Raw genomic sequence first — 19,718 nt, 5'->3', positions numbered from 1 at the left:
ATATTATGCCCAGGACTAAAGTTTCCCATTTGTCTTTCTCTACAGAGAAAAAAAAGTAGGAAGAAAAAAAGAGTAAAAGAGATTGAGTTCTCATACCTACAAATTCATTATATAAGGAATAAATGAACAAGAAAGCAACTCTTCACATGTCCTAAATGGGAGGGAAGGGGGAAGTGTATTCTTTATTCTTACAAGATCAAAAAAATATCTTTCACAGCATGTATATAAGACAAAAGATTAATTCTTCCAGTTATATTTTTATAGAAGGAAGTTTACGCTGTAGGTGAAAACCTGACAAGTTTTGGTTAAGCAATAATATCTTTAAGCCATTTGAAAAGAAAAAAACACAACAGAAATAGTATAAAATAACTTTTATTTACATAATTTATATCTATAGAACATAACTGCTTTCTTTAGAACAAGAAAATTTACAAATGACAGATATTGCTTTTTTGTCAAAAACTCCTTCAAGCAAGAGAGTATACATGGTCACTTCTATTTCAAATAACATGGTGGTAAACAGTAGATATTCATATTTTTAACTGTGCCTCAATCATTTACCAACAATTAGGCTTTTAAAACCATCACATTGACCACTTCATAAGTCGTAAGTATTCAGAAGGAAAAGTCAAGAAAACAAACACCATTATTCCTACCTCCTTGAAGATTTATAAAATAATTCTTCACAACATCATCTTTACATGAATATAAACAAAGGGTGTGACTAATTCTTTCCGCCTTGTAAGGTAAATACAATGATTAAGTTTCTTATTTTTTCAGATTAGTTTTAAGGATATAATAATAGGACAATTTAGCTTGGCTGACTTGATTCTCTTACACAGTGAATGCCCAAAGATAAAATTATTTCTTATATAGTAAGAAGTTACATCTTCCATAAGACAAATTCATTATAGATGAACAAGAGACATGTTAACAAAGTTAAAAAATAAATATTACACAAGGGATAAAATAATAGTTTAATTGTGGCAACCTAATATCCAAACTAACATTAATTAAGTGAAAGGAACTTTCAGAATATGAGACTTTAAAAAATTTATAAAAACAGGGCATTAAAATAGCAATGTGATTTACTACCATGATTTTTTGTGACATATTAATCACATGAAATAAATTAATGCATACTTATTGAGAATTTCCACTCAGATTTATAGATCCTCCTTTATGACAAAAAAGTTAAATTGTAAATTTCACTATAAAGCAATGAATAAGAAATGCTCTAATTGCAATTTTAGGATTATTGTTACACTAGCTGAGCCATATCCTATTTTACGAATGAACCTGAAAATTGGCCACTATTTTTTTCAATATATAAACACAATTATCTAGACATTAAAATATCTTCCCTGTTGAAATACTGATCATTTTGTAATGCAATCAACACAGTTTCAATTGTGATGCACAACTTATAACTTCAATGACAAATATGTCATAGATAAAATGTCAGCACCTGAAGTAAGAAAATTACTGTCTCATGTAGGGGTCAAACTAGAAGCCCATTCCAGCCATGTCAATCCCATAAGTCTCGTCTGTGGCTGTTTTCACACTGAAACAGCAGAACTGAACAGGTGCCACAGAGGCCACATGGCCTGCATATTTGAAAATATTTTGCAGAAAATGTTTCTGACTCCCGCTCTGAGGCTTTTCAAATAAAAGATTAAGTTTGTTTTAGAGAAGTTGGATTTGAACCACCAAAGATTTGCTTGGGTGGGTAATGGAATTACATCCGTAAATAACAAAATTTCAAAGTTAAATGTAACCCTTAAATTAATACTGATGATAATCACTAAATGAAGTCTTATTATCTTATTTTCTGTTTTAACATCACAATTATGTTCTGTGCTTTAGGCCTAAGTGTTCCTTAAGCAAAATTTAATGGGGGAAAAAAGTATCAAGAAATTAGTTTTTAAAAGAAGGAATGTGTGTGTTATGTGTGTGTGTGAAAGGGACTGAGTTTTGTATGTAAATCTCCCTCATAAATTAAGGGTTTTTTCCCCATACAAATCCTGAGATTATCCAAAAAATAAGAAAAACAAAAACTTCACAGTACAAATTCACTATACTAAACTATGAGAAAAAAATGTATTCAAAACATATATGCTATCCAAATACTTTTAGTGATATAACTTTAAATATCTTTAAAATTAAAGAGGGAAAAGGGACAAACATAAATTTGTCAATGTCTTCTTTACCCATAATCTGAGTGGTGAAAATAATTAAAACTGAATATTCTTTTAAATAAAAAATTTAAAAATAAATAAACTTCTTGATGTTTCATCTTTATAAATAAGTTTAAATACTAGTTGTTCAATTAGGACTAATGTTACATCAACATGAATTAGAAAAATACATATTTTCCAGTCAAATAGCTGATAATAGAAAAGTTTTTAACATTTACCATACTAAAGTGGAGTTTCACAATATGCTCTCATATACTTAGAGGCAACTGTAAAGGCCTTCAGCAAAACAAACAAAGAACAAGAAAACCCAGAAAAAAACCTTTACAAAAGAAGTTCGCTAAACGCTAACTACAATCCACCTCCAATGCACCGGCACTGTGATTTATACAGACGTTTATCCGCAACATACCAAAATGTCCATGTGTGTTCAGCACAGGCAGAGTCAAAATGTAAACAAGAGAAGCTCTTTCTGTCTCAGAAGCAGTCTTAATTGCTTTGTATTTCCAAAATGCTGAATCAATCAGAATGAAAGGAACCTCAGCAATGTTTCCCACTGATTATAAAAGCTTCAAATCAAGCTCATTAAATATTCAAAATCAATCCAAAACTAGTCAGTGATGCTTTTTTCTAAATACTGCTTAGTTGATACGTGACTCTGGAAATCCTAGATCTAAAAATAAAAATTTAAAAAAAAGACTTTTATTCTGTTTCATCTACCTCGATAAAGATATCACTAAAGAAATATTCAGAGACTGTGGTTGGCTCCTCTTCAGGTACCCGGTTTTGGCCACTTTTACATTCTTCTTTTGGTAAGGGACGATCACAAGAAACCTAAAAAGATAAAAAAAATAAGTATGCAATATAACATTTATATATTGGCAGCGGTTAAATTGATATCTCTTTGAAAAGCAATATAGTGATAAATATTAAGAGCCTTAAATATGTTCAGACTCTTTGACCCAATAATTTCACTTCTATGCTGTTACGATAGGGAAATAATTCTAAACATAGTAAGAATTTTATGAGTAAGATAACCTCTGAAGCATTAGTTAAAATAATAAAACTGGACTCAACAAACACACAACAGTGGGCATGATTAGATTAAATACAGTGTACACACGATCCACTATTTTACCCTAATTTCCATGAAAAAATTTTAATACAGAAAGACATAACATTATCGAATCTAAAATGAAACATTTTAATAATCTGCATAAGAATACAGACCCACAAAACAGAACAGTACCCCAAGGTAACTACAAATTAAAGCAATCCTATCACAAGTTAGGATACTTAGAAATTTATAAAAAATTAAGACATTATGGTATTGTTATTGGAACAGACTTATATATCAATGAAAAAATAGAAATATCTGCAACACATATATACTGCAAATTTAGTATGAGAAAAGTTGGATTATTTAATAAATGATGTTGGACAACTGTATAACCATCTCAGAAAAAAAGAAGTCAAAACAAAATAAATTCTAGATGAATCAAACGATTTAAGTGTAAAAACATTTTTTTAAAAAATCTACTCTAGAGGCGCCTGAGTGGCTCAGTCTGTTAAGCATCTGCCTTGGGCTCAAGTCATGATTCCAGGGTCCTGGGATCAAGCCCCACATCAGGCTCCCTGCTCGGTGGGAAGCCTGCTTCTCCCTCTCCCTGTGCTGCTCCCCCTGCTTGTGCTCGCTCTCTCCCTCTGTCAAATGAATGAATGAATGAATGAATGAATGAATGAATGAATATCTTTAAAAAAAAATCAGGGGCGCCTGGGTGGCACAGCGGTTAAGCGTCTGCCTTCGGCTCAGGGCGTGATCCCGGCGTTATGGGATTGAGCCCCACATCAGGCTCCTCCGCTAGGAGCCTGCTTCTTCCTCTCCCACTCCCCCTGCTTGTGTTCCCTCTCTGGCTGGCTGTCTTTCTCTGTCAAATAAATAAATAAAATCTTAAAAAAAAAAAAAATCAAACATATGAACAGATGGGTCATAGAGAAAGCATAAATGATTCAAATACATGAAAAGGTGTTCAACCTCACTCATATGCTCATTAAATCTATGAAGAATGCCAAAAGTGAAAAAAATTGATTACATGTTAGTGTGAAGAAAAAGGGCCTCTCTTACACTGCTGCTAAGAATACAACTGATACATTCCCTATGGAAGACAATTAAGCAATATCTGTCCAAAGAATAATCATTCCTTCTGATCCAACAATTCTATTTCTAGGAATTCAACCTATAGATAAATGTGTAAAATCACTCATTTATAAGTTAGCTATTACCATATTATTTGAAACAGCAAATCATTAGGAATAACTGAAATGCCTACCAGTGTGAAACCATTACTGTTCTCTGGTATATCAAAACAGTGGGATAGGATATAGTCATCAAATATGAGGGCACTCTGGGGCAAATGAACTTATGTTCACACAAGAACTTGGATATGAATGTTCACAGCAGCTTTTTTCATAACAGCCAAAATCCGAAAATAACCCATATGTCCTTCAATTGGTCAAAGGATAAACATGACTGGTAACATACTATGGAATACTATTCAACAATAAAAAGGAACAAATACATAAAATCATCTAGATGACTCTCTAGGGAACTATGCTGAGTGGGAAAAAAGTGAATTCTAAATATATGATTCCATTTACACAACTGTATACAATATGAATTCCACTGACATAACATTCTCAGAATGACAAATTTAATGGTGTAGAACAGGTTGCCAGAAGTTAAGGAGAGCATGGGGGTGCAATGTAAGTGACTGTGTCTATAAAAGGCAACATACAGGATCGCTGTGTTGACAAAATTCTTCTGTATCTTGACTGTGGCAATGTTAATATTCTGGTTTTGATACTGTACCACAGTTTTGCAAAATGTTAACACTGGGGAAAACTGGAGGGTACATGGAGGGTACATGGGCTCTCTCTCTATTGTTTTTTACAACTGCATGTAAATCTACAATTATTCCATAATAAAAAGTTTAATTTAAATTTAATTTAAAAAAAAAAAAAAAGAGAGGGGCACCTGGGTGTCTCAGATGGTGGAGCATCAGACTTTGATTTTGGCTCAGGTCGTGGTCTCAGGGTGGTGAGATCTGGCCGGAACCGGGCTCCATGCTTAGCAAAGTCTGCTTAGGATTCTCTTCTCTCTCTCTCCCCTTCTCCCTGTGCCCCTCCCCCTGCTCACACTCTTTCTCTCTCTCTCTCAAATAAATTAATCTTTATTTAATTAAAAAAAATTTTTTAAGGATTTTATTTATCTGAGAGAGAGAGAGCAAGACAGAGCACAAGCAGGAGAGCAGGGAGGAGAAGCAGACAACCAACTGAGCCACCCAGGCGCACTTAAACAGAGTTAGTTTTTAAAACTGCTTCCTGCACGTTTTATACCTATGGAGAAAAACTTCCTAATCATAAAAGCAATTTAAGAAATTATAAAGAAAAAATTGATTTGAATAAACATTTAAAGCTTATGTGTATATTAAAAACCCTACAAAATTTTAAAAAGTAAATGAATTTGAAAAAATTACTTGCAGTAAAGAGCTAAAAGGTATGTGGCTTTCTTACATAAAGATCTCACATAAGTTGATAAGAAAACCACCTAGATCCCAAAAGCTGTAAGTCAACAAAAGATAGAATGAAAAAGAAAAAAAAGAGAAAAAACTCTAAGTAAATGTAATGGGGAAAAAAACCAAGTCACTAGTAATTAAAGAAATGAAATTAAACAGATGAAATTACATATCTACCCTCTACTATTATATTAAATTAGAAAAAAATTTATTTTGAAGAGTTAATATCTAAAGCTGGAAAGAAATGTGACTTAACTGGCATAGTACATTGCTGGTAATTTTAACGACCATTCTCCACAGTAATTTGGTAATAATACAGAGTCATAAAATACTGGTCCCAGAAAATAATTCTAGGAAATATAAAGTATTTTTAAAAATTTTAAAGACAGTCTTTACAAAAGTACTCCTTTTGGACTCATGCTATCCAATAGGTCACCAGGCCTTTTCTGTGTTGAAATCCTAAGAAACCAACCCCAATACTCTTCCCAAGGTTTTTTTGTTTTTTTTTTTTAAAGATTTTATTTATTTATTCGACAGAGATAGAGACAGCCAGCGAGAGAGGGAACACAAGCGGGGGAGTGGGAGAGGAAGAAGCAGGCTCATAGCAGAAGAGCCTGATGTGGGGCTCGATCCCATAACGCTGGGATCACGCCCTGAGCCGAAGGCAGACGCATAACCGCTGTGCCACCCAGACGCCCCTCTTCCCACGTTTTTGATACAAGCTCATAAATTTTTCCATCCCAGGACTTGCCATATCAACATCTTTAGCATGTAGAGAAATGAAACATGCAAACAAATTCTAATGTTACCATTCCTTGAATTCTTGTGGGTGACAGGAGACTTGCCCAAAAGCAAATAAAACACCAGCACTGCTTTGTTTTGCTTCCACAGGTCAGAAAGTTCTTTGCATTAAAGGAATGGCAATTAAGTTGTATGCCTAGCTTAAACGGCTCTGTACTAAAGGAGTTCTAACTTCCTAATTCAACACCTTATCTTCTTCTCTTACAGTGAGGTATGAGGGGGAGAAAACAGACAAGAGATGCTCTGAAATAATTTCCAACATCCAAATGAAAATACCAACTGCCATATTTTTCCTAGTTGAGCCTGATTTCTAACCCTTTCTATACATACAATAAAATATAACAGTTATCACGTACCTGAGTTGCTGAACTGCCAATACTCTCAGACTGAGTATCAACAACACTTGGAGATGGAAGCTGATCAGAGGACTCTTGGATTTTTTTCTGGCTTTCATTGAGTGCATTTGATCTTTTCAAATTCCTTCTTGGTATAGGTATAAGAGGTTTCAGACGTTTCTTATTATAAACCTGAGTAGGTTCATCAGACTCCAAACTACTCTTTGAACATATTAAAGACAAAAATCCCAGAGGTCTTCTGCCAGGTCTAGAAATGCAAATGTAAAGATATTCAAGAACATGCAGGAAGATACATTCTTAATACCAACTTCTTTCTGTGAATGCTAAAATGCATGTGTGATACCACATTAGTTCTATCAGCATATCTACTAAGTATCATTAGTATTTTGATTATTATACCAGTAGCTGGTATACCATCAAACCAGCAGATGCCAATGCAGATTTTCTGCCTAAAAAGTTAGTTTCAGCACTTAAAGTTAAGCTCTTGTTATATGGAATGTTGTATTTATCTGAAGAGTCCTACAAAAATATTGACTACTGACTTTCCTTTGACAAAACTCCTTCCCTTTACATTACTGATAGAGGACTGTTTATAAAACATCATCCTTAGTGGTGCACTTAGTCTTTACGTATATGTTATATCCGTTGTGTGTAGGTCACATTTACCTTTGAGAAAGAGAAATGGAGAGAAACATTTGTTAAAGATCCTCTCATGGTACCTGGATAATGGGGTTTTTGAAGATGAAGCGATGCTATCCATTCGTTCAGACTTCGAAGCAGCACAAGTTCTTTCCTCCTTATCAGACACGATCTTCTCGTCCTGAGGTAACTGAGATGTACTTTTTTCTACATGTGTATCTGTTATTTTATCAAGAGATCCAGATCCTATACTCTCAGAAGTTGGTTCAAGTTGCTCTTTCTGAGGTTCTGGAGTTGTATGTGTGCTTCCTGAGGTAGGGAAGGTATCTTGTTCCTTGTAAGAGTCCCCTTCAAAAAACGAAGACAAATGGTAAGCACGGAGAACACATATTGAAATTTATACATCCAGATGAACTGCAATATTTGAAGAAAAGAAATCATGACATTCTATCATAAACCTACTCTAATAAAAGCTAAATTATAAATTAATATTTAAATCATCTGGACTATTAAGAACATTGTAGCTGGTAAAAAATGATGGTCAGAGCTTCTTCATTCAGATACAAAAAAGTCCTATCAATATATTTTGACCTAGAAAATCTTTCCCCATAAATATATCTTCAACTAGCAAAATAAGAGTTATCACTTTCTAATCTCTGGGGAAACCTAAGGAACTATAAAAACTCTTTTATGCTCAGCTTTCTAATTCCTAAACTATAATTGTTAAGCTTTTACAGGAAATCCTGTAGCCACATGGTTTTCTATTAATTACAGGATTAAAGTAGCTTTGTATGGCTATGAAAGTGCCAAACCAAGATCTCAGCTAAGGAGAAAAACTTCCAATAAAAAAAAGCAAGATTCTTACAGAAAGTAAGCAAGACTCTTCTTTAATCCCAAATTTGAAAAGATGCATCAAAAATAGCAAAATGTAATCACCTTAAAATTTATTTCACTCACCTGTTTCCTCAGAAACATTTATCATTTCCTTTGAACACACCTGTTTTAAGAAAATTTACAAAAAAAATTAAAAATCCATTTATCAAGTAAATCTTTCTTCCTTCCTTCCTTCTTTTTTTTTAAATAAAGAAAGCATGTACCTCCCAGAAAGCTCTAGGGTAAAAGATGTCTTACGGAAATTCGATCAACATTTATGAAAAAGACATTGCTACTATTACTGAAACTGTTCCAGAGCACAGCAAAAGAGGAAAAGTTTTTTTTTTTTTTTTTTTTAAAAAGATTTTATTTATTTATTCGACAGAGATAGAGACAGCCAGCAAGGGAGGGGAACACAAGCAGGGGGAGTGGGAGAGGAAGAAGCAGGCTCCTAGCGGAGGAGCCCGATGTGGGGCTCTCCCATAACGCCGGGATCACGCCCTGAGCCGAAGGCAGACGCCTAACCGCTGTGCCACCCAGGCGCCCCAGGAAAAGTTTTCAAATGCTTTTTATGAACCAATATTAATTCCAATTCCAATTAATATTAATTCTAATTAAAACCAGTACAAAAATATCAATATAATAGTACAACCATAAATCAGCAACACAACAAAAGACTAACACACCATAATCAAGCAGACTTTGTTTCAGGAATGCAAAGATGATTCAATATGTGAAATCTAATATAATTCAACAGAACTGAGGAGAAAAATAATATCATCATCTCTCTGTTTGTGGGGGAAAGTATCGAATAATATTCATGCTTTAAAAAAAGACATTCTCTTAACACCATAAACTATAATTACTGCAATTCAAAACCAGCATCCCACATCATAAACACTGGAAATATTTGCATTTAAATCAGGAATAAGAAAAAGATATCTACTATCAGGACTATTTTCTGATATTTTTTTAGTTTTATTAGCCTATATAGAAAAGAGAAAGAAATTAAAGGTATACAAAGCATACGAGAAGAATTAAAATTTTATTTGCAGATGATATGACTGTTTACTTAGAAAACCCAACAGAATCAAGTGGAAAATTACTGTATATGATAAGGGGAATTCAGTAAGCTCTCTATCTAGAATTCAATGAAAACGGCAACAAAAAAGATAAAATTCTTAGGGGATAACCTAATAAGAAATGGACCAGAATTAAAATGAAGAAGAGCTGAAAATACCACTGAGACATAAAAGAATAATTAAAGAAATGGAAAGACATACTATGTTTTTGGATTAAAAAGAAATCCAATATCACAATTCTGACATCAACTTTCCCTATGTGAACTGGTCAAGTTAATATGATCCTAATTTAAGTATCAATAGTTTTGGGTTTTTTTTTTTAAGTTCTGAATAAGCAAATTCTAAAATTAACATAAACTTTAGGGCATATACCCAACTAGAAAACACTTGGAAAAAAAAATAAGAAAATTATGTGCAGGGGGGAGAGAAACTTTCCATTTAAGATAGCAAAGCATTTAAAAACTACATTAATTTAGGGGCGCCTGGGTGGCACAGCGGTTAAGCGTCTGCCTTCGGCTCAGGGCATGATCCTAGCGTTATGGGATCAAGCCCCACATCAGGCTCTTCCGCTATGAGCCTGCTTCTTCCTCTCCCACTCCCCCCTGCTTGTGTTCCCTCTCTCGCTGGCTGTCTCTATCTCTGTCGAATGAATAAATAAATAAATAAATCTTTTTAAAAAATTAAAATAAAATAAAATAAAAAATAAAAACTACAGTAATTTAAAACAGTGGGACACTGGCCCCAGAACAAATAGGTGAATCTCAAAGTAGAAGAAAATTCAGGAATATACCCAAATACATATGGGACTTAATGTCCAATTTTAAATTTTAAATCAGTGAAGAAAAAATGAATTATTCAACAAATGGTGCTGGGACAACTAGGTAGGCACCTGGAGAACATGAAGTTGGTACCACTCTTTCTTTTTTTTTTTTTTTTAAAGATTTTTTAATTTCTTTATTCGACAGAGATAGAGACAGCCAGCGAGAGAGGGAACACAAGCAGGGGGAGTGGGAGAGGAAGAAGCAGGCTCATAGAGGAAGAGCCTGATGTGGGGCTCGATCCCATAACGCCGGGATCACGCCCTGAGCAGAAGGCAGACGCTTAACCGCTGTGCCACCCAGGCGCCCCGGTACCACTCTTTCTAACACCGAAGTAAACAAATCATTAATGTTAACTCGAAGAATTTATACTAAATCTCAGGGTGGACTTTCAATGCATAACACAGTCCCCAGAAGCCATACATAAAAAGACTGATAAATGGGATTACATAAAAATAAAAAATGTTTGCAAGTCTATGTGAATGCAGTATGTGTGCATTCTAGAAACTGAAAGATGGCCAATACGGTTAGAGAATAAGGCGCAAGGTGAGATCAGAAACAGAAATCGGCCAAATAGAGGACCTTCAAAGTTCTGGTTTTCTCCCTAAGAGCAATGGATAGCTTTTAAACATTATGACAATAGTGATGATGATATACTGCTATTACTATTCTACACAACAGGAAACTCATTCACAGAGATGACATATCTTGACACAGGTCCCACAGCTGTTAAAGGGTACAGCCAGGACCCAGACCTACAGGATGCCTTTGGCCTTGTTTTAAGCCATTACACAGAACTGGGAATGGGTTTCCTGATTAATGTCCATCAATTTTCACCAGAACTGGTTGAAAATGAGAATCCAAAACTGGTTTCAGCTGGATTATTTATGGTGAAAAGTGTTAGAACTATCTTTATGTAAAGAGTCTAAAGGAAGAAACAGAAACGGATCTGCTGTAATATGGCCATCTTAGTTGCTTGATGATTCTATCTTACCTCAGACATATAATTTTGACAATCATCTCTTGAAGTGAGCAAACTCTTTTTGGCAGGAGGAACATGGTCACTTTCATCAAGCGTACAGTAAATTCTCTTCCTAGATGTAAGATCCAAATTAGCAGGAGGAGGCTTTTCAGAATCACCTTTTCCAGAATCAGATAAACACATGGTATCCTGACCAACTGAAGTTACTGGAAAACTCATACTGTAGAGAAAATGCATACATACGAAATTAGCAAATTAGAAGCTACTTAGTGAGGTAAAAGGCTGAGCTATTCCAATGAAAACTGCCAAAAAACTTCCAAGTAACTAATATATACATGGCCAAGGTCACAAAAATGTTAGTTTTGAGATCCATTCATACTTAAAAACTCACAACTTAAGTTCCATATTACTGAATTAAATTCAAGGTATAAAAATAGTGTTTTCCTTGTATATAAAGTTAAAATTTTAATCTAAAATGCCTCTTAACTAATATAAAAGGCTTCAACATCTAATGCTACTTGACAGACAATTAAGCATCTTAACAGTGACTGTTGATATAGTTCTATATCAACAATTCTATAGTAAAGAATTTAAAAAGCAGTCTTAAAAATATACAGAAATAGAGTGCCTGGGTGACTCAGTCGGTTAAACGTCTGACTCCTGATCTCAGCTCAGGTCTTGATCTCAGGGTTGTGAGTTTAAGCCCAATGTTGGGCTCCACGCTAGGCATGGAAACCTACTTAAAAAAAAAAAAAATACATACACACACACACACAGAAACGTTCTCTCTTTTGCAACTTCTGTGAATGTATATTTTTTTCGGAATTTAAAATATATAAGCTGACAAAGTAACCACACACCTTTGATAGATGACAATTTATAATCCAAATTGCTGAATTTTTTTAGTTTTCAAAATACTTAAGATACCAAACAAGTTTCTTACAAGATTATTATATTATACATTTAAATGGCAGCTTTGTCAGGTATAAAATCAACAAAATCTTCTCTAATTTATCACATAACTATTAAATAAGATCTTCAGGACAATTATAAATAATGCCGGTGAGCGGCTTGTTCGGTCAATACTAGTCAATTCATAAAGCCCTTTTTTCCTAGCAAAAATAGTTTAGCTCCCAGGTGATGTACAGAAGTGTTGAATCACTACTGTACACCGGAAACTAGTATTGCACTGTATGTTAACTGGAATTTAAATAAAAAATAGTTTAGCTCATTCATTACCTCATGTCACTCCTTTCTGCTGTATTCACGGATTTGATCAATATGGGTGCTGGCAGTAAAGGGTTTGGCATTAACTGTGCAGTGGCGTCACCAAATTCTTCTACAGCATCGGTTGGGATTTCCACCAGAGTTAAAATGAACGCTTGTTCATCCTCACCATCTTGATGTTCATTAGCAACTAGATTCACTATCAAAGTTTAAAAGTTAATAATGAAAAGCTGAACTACGAAAATCATTAATTTATTACATTTCTAAAGTCTCACTACAACTTATCCCCATGAATAAAAAGCAAATTATACCCACAAAAATAAAAAGTAGTCTCATAAAGGATAAAGACGGTTCACTATAGAGAAGATTTATAATTCTGAAAAACAAAACTTACACACAAAATACTTCAAGTTTTTTTGTTTGTTTGTTTTTAATACAAGACTGTCATAGACTAAAAAACTGTTTTGTTTTTCCACAGTCAAATGGGGGGAGTAAAAGCTGTACTATTAGATTCTGTGATACTTTACTGAAGCAGATCATCATACCTGTTAAGTCTTGATTAACAGGTCCAACATTCTCTTGTTGGACTTCCGGCATACTAGTTGGTATACCCTAAAAAAAATTTTTAAATTAAAATGCAAGAATGAGCTTGACCAAATTTAAGTTTTAAAAAGTTTTCCGGACAACTGGATATAGCAAGAGTTATTGTTTCAAAACTCAACAATTTTTAACCACACAATTTTTCAAATGTTTTCAGACTTTTAGTTGTACCAATAACTTTTGAATCATTTAAATAAACATATATACACAAAGGAATTCAGGCTAAATTGTTAAATATGTGTATTTTATGAAATTATTTCTGAAGTAACAGGAAAGGGAGATACAAACCCCTCAACCTTCCCTCTATCCCCATTACAGCAGCTCTTGTACTATTAGTAGGTGACATCTGAATGGAAGAAAACTGCCTGTCTCCTTGCCTCCACCATGGCTTCTTCCAATCTGTTTTCCACAAAATTGCCAACACTGTATTCTCTAAAATGCAATTCTTATTGTAATTCTCTTCTTCAAATTTTCATTTTGTAACCAACAAGGTCAGTAATTGATCAGGCAAACATCACCAACGGATACTAAAACTACTGGGGAGAAGGTTGCTGGGTCTGCAATTACTTACTAACACAATGTACAAAAGATGCTGTTCTATAGAAAAACCTGGCAGGCACCATCTAGCCAAGTAGCTAGTCAACATCACCAATAATGAAACAAACTGACATTACATGCCTACTGAGATGATACAAAAGGAAGAACACAACACCTAGGTAGTAATTGTGCCAAACACTGTTCAATCTGAATCTAATAATGGGGAACAACAAAAATCCAGACTGTGAATTATCCCTGCAATGTAAAGTTCACAAAAGAGGGAAAAGGGCAGGAGAACTACTCTAGATGAAAAGAGAATAAAGAGAATGACAACTAAATGCGATATGAGAGGCTTGATTGAAACTATGTATTACATATTATTTTTAAATCAATATTAGATAGTATGGTAATAGTGACTGTGACAACAGTATCATCATATCTCTATTAGAAACATCCTTGTTGGTATCAAATACAAGCTAGAGCATCTGTGGGTGAAAGCTCATGTCTGTAAACTTTCAAATGGTTCAGTTTCTTAAAAGTATCTATCTACAGAGATGGAGAGCATTGTCGACAGAATAAGCAAAGGAAGCAAAATGTTAATAATTAATGAATCTAAGTGAAGGATATATGAGAATTCTACTTAAGATCTTTGCACTTTTCAATGAGTTTTAAATTATTTCAAAATAAAAAGTAAAAATAAAGCTGGAGATTAGGGAAAATCCTACAAATCTGGATATAGTCCAAACTCTAGCTAAAGTCATAAAAACTCCTTTTATGATCTGCTCCCAGGCTGCCTACCTCACTAATCTTTAACTGCTTCTTCATTTATATCCTACTCATGACTACTTAGTCCCTGAATATGAAATGCTGCTTCACACTTCTTTACACATGTTCCTCTCCCTTTAACTGGCTAATTCATACTTGTTCTTCTAGATAAAGGGCTTTTTCAGTCCTGGATACACATCAGAATAACCTGAGGAATTTTAACAACAACAACAAAAAGCAAATGTCTACACCCTATTTCCAGAGATTGGTTTTACTGGATTGGGTTGAGGACCACTCCTTTACAGTCTTATGCAACTTGCCTTCATAGCACCTATCAGGGTTCAACCATTCATTTACTCAACCGCTTCCTACAACTCTGTCTCCCCAGTACCTTACACAGTATGGAACATGTAGTAATAACATCTCAAAAAAAGACCTGCAATGTGAAAGTATTTCTCAGATTCAGTGGCCAGCAAGCAAGAGGTAAATACCCTATATGAAACCCTTCCTTTTTCAAAACTTTCACAGCAAAGCTACATACTGGCTGTTTTATCTATGCTCCAAAGACTAAAAACACACTCAAGAAAAAATTCTACCACAACACATTCTTGCAAAAGCAAAACTACAGGGAAAGAAAACAGATCAAGGATTGCCAAGCAGTTGGGATGGTAAGGGGGGTGACTAAAAAAGGGCCCTGGGGAATTTGGGGGATGATGAAACTGTTTATGTGTTGCTTACATGATTTTATATGTTTGTCACAACTTGTAGAAGTACACACTGAAAAAGGTGAAGTTTTATTGTATGTAAATTAATGGGGATTTTTTTTAATGGGGATTAAACACCCAGCTACCCCATGTTATAGTTTATATTTTTTACCTCTGACACATGAAGTGTAAGCACACCGTCTCCATTAGAGTCTTCTGTCTGGGGCTCTTTGATAGAACTCTCAGTGAGAACCGTATCTGAACCAAGTGTATGGGGCCTTGTCTCAAAGGAAACAACTGGAGCAACTGACAATATCTGAACCTTTTGAGATTCTCCTTCTTGATCATCATTTCTGAAAAAGAAATTAGTATATATTCGAGTTTCAGAGTATAAAGTTCTGTACTAAAACCAAGTGGACAGGGGCGCCTGGGTGGCACAGCGGTTAAGCGTCTGCCTTCGGCTCAGGGCGCGATCCCGGAGTTATGGGATCGAGCCCCACATCAGGCTCCTCTGCTATGAGCCTGCTTCTTCCTCTCCCTCTCCCCCTGCTTGTGTTCCCTCTCTCGCTGGCTGTCTCTATCTCTGTCAAATAAATAAATAAAATCTTTAAAGAAAAAAAAAAAAACAACCAAGTGGACAACTACAGAGTAATGTTTGGAGCGAAGTGAGTCAAAGATTTAGTGGTGCTCAAATTTTAAAATATATTTAATGCAACAAAACTCCCTTTTTCCAATCAAATTCTTACAGCTATAGCTAATAACTATACTTGAAACAGAATATAAACCAAATACCAGAATCTCTTCTTTTACCTTTCAGTTGGATTTGCTTCTTGAGAAACAGCAGTCTCTTCAGTACCATGTTCACAAGCCAATTTGCTCTGCTCCTTATTCTCTGCTGTTGTAAGTGATCCAAGGTTTTCATCTTGTAATTCTGTCACTTCAGAAGCGTTTTTCTCAGTTTCTTAAACAAAAAACACACTTAAGATACAGTCCAAAAGAGTATAGCTAAAACCTCCATATTAGAAATATGTTCTCTCTTCAAAGACAGATCACTATATAGTGGCTCTTCCAAATTTCCCTTAATCTAAAAATCAAGCTTATGCACATGGCAGAAGAATGATCCTGGCCAATGAGATTTTTTGATGCAGATGATGAATGAATCCTACACTGCACATATTTCACTCACGGCTGCCAGAGCAATTTCGTGTCCACTCTATGGCGACAGCAATGTAATTACAAACCCATATACAAAATAAGTTTAAAAGTGGGTACACCCGATGTCTGGCTAGTTCCACCCTGGGCAAAGTGTTGGCGAGGGAGCTTGTCTAAAAAAGAATGTCACAAAGAAGAAGAAAATGACTTCTACATAAAAGAGTTACCTTCAAATCACTATCAAAATACCAACAGCATTTATCACAAAACTAGACTAAATAATACTAAAATTTGTATGGAACCACAAAAGATGCTAAGAGTCAAAGTAATCTTGAGAAAGAAAAACAAAGGTAAGAGGTATCACAATTCCAGATTTCAAGATCTACTACAAAGCTATAGTATTCAAAACAGTACTGTACTGGCACAAAAACAGATCAATGGAAGAAAATAGACAGTCCAGAAATAAATCCACACATATATGGTCAATTAACCTAGGACGAAGAAGGCAAGAATATACAATGGGTAAAAGACAATCTCTGCAATAAATGGTGCTTGGAAAACTGGACAGCCACATGCCAAAGAATGAAACTGGACCACTTTTACTCCATATACAAAAAATAAACTCAAAATGGACTACAGATTTAAATGTGAGACCAGGGGCGCCTGGGTGGCACAGCGGTTAAGCGTCTGCCTTCGGCTCAGGGCGTGATCCCGGCGTTGTGGGATCAAGCCCCACATCAGGCTCCTCTGCTATGAGCCTGCTTCTTCCTCTCCCACTCCCCCTGCTTGTGTTCCCTCTCTCGCTGGCTGTCTCTATCTCTGTCAAGTAAATAAATAAAATCTTAAAAAATTAAATAAATAAATGTGAGACCAAACCATAAAAATCCTAGAAAAAAACGCAGGCAATAATTTCTCTGTCATCAGCTACAGCAACATATTTCTTGATATGTCTCCAGGGACAAGGGAAACATAAGCAAAAATAAACTATTGGAACTACATCAAAATAAAAAGCTTTACACAGCGAAGGAAACCATCCACAAAATGAAAAGGTAACATACTGATTAGGAGAAAATATTTGGAAATGATACATCTGATAGAGTTCGTATCCAAAATACATAAAGAACTTATACAACTCAACACCAAAAAAACAAAATAATCTGATTAAAAAATGGGCACATATGGGGTGCCTGGGTGGCTCAGTTAGTTAAATGTCTGACTCTTGATCTCGGGGTCATGAGTTCCAGCCCTGCACTGGGCTCCACGCTAGGCCTGGAGCCCATTAAAGGAAAAAAAAAAAAAAAAAAGAAAAGGGGCACAGGACCTGCATAGACAGTCTTCCAAATAAGATCTACAGATGGACAACAGACATATGAAAAGATGCTCAACATAACTAATCATCAGGGAAATGCATATCAAAACCACATGATATCACAACCAGAATGGCTAAATAAAAAGAAAAAAACAAACCAAGAAATACCAAGTGTTAAATGAGGATGTAGAGAAAAAGGAACCCTTATGCACTAATGGTAGAAATGTAAATTGGTACAGCCACTGTGGAAAATAGTAGGGATTTTTTTCTAAACATTAAAAATAAAAATACCATATGATTCAATAAATTCCACTACTAGGTATTTACACAAAGAAAACAAAAACACTAATTCAAAAGATATGTGTACTACCCTGATATTTACTGCAGCATTATTTACAATAGCCAAGACATGGAAGCAACCTAAGTGTCCATCAGTACATGAATGGATAAGGAAGATGTGATATATACACACAATGGAATATTACAAAGTCATTAAAAGGTTGAGATTGGGCTGTCTGTGACAACATAGATGGATCTAGAAGATATTATGTTAAGTGAAGTAAGTCAAAATGAGAGAGACAAATACCATATGATTTCACTCATACATGGAATCTTAAGAAAGCAAATGAATAAACAAACGAAGAGCACAATCAGACCTATAAATACAGAGAACAAACTGATGGTTTCCAGGGGGTGGGAGTAGGAGGAGAGACACAGGGAGGAGAGTGGAGATACAGGCTTTCAGTTATGGAATAAATAAGTCATGGGAATAAAAGGCACAGCATAAGGAATATAGTCAATGGTATTGTAATAGCATCACATAGTGAGAAATGTTAGCTCTATTTGCGGTGAGCATAGCACAACGTACAAACTTGCTGAATCACTATGCTGTACATCTGAAACTAATGTAACACTGTGTGTCAACCACACTCAAATAAAAAATATTTTTTAACAAAAATAAAAAATGTAACTTCAGTCTGCACACTGAAATACCTTCTGGCTATTTCTGAACACAGAGTAAGTAATGAATTAACTAACTGAATCATAAGGATTTCTGGTTGAAAGGAAATCCCAGAAATCAGGAACCCCAAAACAGGGCAAAGATGATGCTAACTATCCATATCTTCTACCTGTAGGGCTCAGGACAATCTAGACAGCCAACTCCATCCACTGTTTTTCCTGCTCTTACTAGCACATGAAGGGGTTGGGCCCTTAGCAGGGAGGGGAGGTGGAAAAGAAAGTAGGAGTAGGATTCAATACGTACATCACAATCTAGTGAAGCCATTAAAAAAACGAAAGAGAGCACTATGTAATCATATAGAAAGATTTTTGTCAATATACTAATCTTTAAAAACAGAATGCTACTATATAAAGAGCTCAATAATAAAAGAACAAGTATCCCAATTTAAAAATGAGCACAGATCAGGGCATGTAGGTGGCTCAGTTGGTTATGCATCTGACTCCTGATCTCAGCTTAGGTCTTGATCTCCAGGTCGGAAGTTCAAGCCCTGTATTGGGCTCCACGGAGCGAGGAGCTCACTTAAAAAAAAAATTGTTTTTAAAAATGAGCACAGACGTGAACACACGTCTCTAAAGAATATATAAATAAGCACATGAAAAGATACTCAATACCACTGGTTATGAAAGAAATACAAATCAAAACCAGGAGATACTACTTCAAGCTGGTTGACTATCTAATAACAAGTGTCTGAGAGGATACACAGAAACTAAAACCCTCAGAGAACGCTGTGGAAAAGACACAATGTTGGGGCACCTGGCTGGCTCAGTCGGTACAGCATGTGATTCTTGATCTCAGGTTGTAAATTCAAGCACCACACTGGGTACAGAGATTACTTTAAAATAAAACAAACAAAAAAGAAAGAAAAAGAAAAAGAAAAGGAAAGGAAGGAAGGAAGAAAGAAAGAAAGAAAGAAAGAAAGAAAGAAAGAAAGAAAGGAAAAGAAAGAAAGAAAAAGAAAGAAAGAAAGAAAGAAAGAAAAGAAAAGAAAGGGGGGCGCCTGGGTGGCACAGTGGTTAAGCGTCTGCCTTAGGCTCAGGGCGTGATCCCCACGTTATGGGTTCGAGCCCCACATCAGGCTCCTC

The 19,718-nt window shown here is 35.2% G+C and overlaps 1 protein-coding gene across 2 annotated transcripts in view; it reads right to left on the bottom strand.

Moving 5' to 3' along the window:
• Window positions 1-356: 356 nt before the first annotated feature.
• The window catches only part of BDP1 (B double prime 1, subunit of RNA polymerase III transcription initiation factor IIIB), an 81,497-nt gene continuing 62,135 nt past the window's right edge, over window positions 357-19,718 (bottom strand). For both annotated transcript variants that reach the window (XM_011220600.3, XM_034656329.1), the window contains 9 exons: window positions 15,965-16,115; window positions 15,327-15,507; window positions 13,094-13,160; window positions 12,561-12,747; window positions 11,334-11,541; window positions 8,524-8,563; window positions 7,647-7,914; window positions 6,928-7,174; window positions 357-3,029 (listed from right to left, as the gene is read on the bottom strand). In XM_011220600.3, coding sequence (XP_011218902.1) covers window positions 2,898-3,029; window positions 6,928-7,174; window positions 7,647-7,914; window positions 8,524-8,563; window positions 11,334-11,541; window positions 12,561-12,747; window positions 13,094-13,160; window positions 15,327-15,507; window positions 15,965-16,115 — 1,481 coding nt within the window. In that variant the 3' untranslated portion in view covers window positions 357-2,897. The remainder of the gene's footprint in view (window positions 3,030-6,927; window positions 7,175-7,646; window positions 7,915-8,523; window positions 8,564-11,333; window positions 11,542-12,560; window positions 12,748-13,093; window positions 13,161-15,326; window positions 15,508-15,964; window positions 16,116-19,718) is intronic.

The sequence above is a fragment of the Ailuropoda melanoleuca genome, chromosome 3, assembly GCF_002007445.2.
Source record: "Ailuropoda melanoleuca isolate Jingjing chromosome 3, ASM200744v2, whole genome shotgun sequence".
NCBI classification, from domain to species: domain Eukaryota; kingdom Metazoa; phylum Chordata; class Mammalia; order Carnivora; family Ursidae; genus Ailuropoda; species Ailuropoda melanoleuca.
The sequence above is the reverse complement of the archived record's forward strand: the minus strand, read 5'-3'. Positions and strand labels throughout refer to the sequence as shown.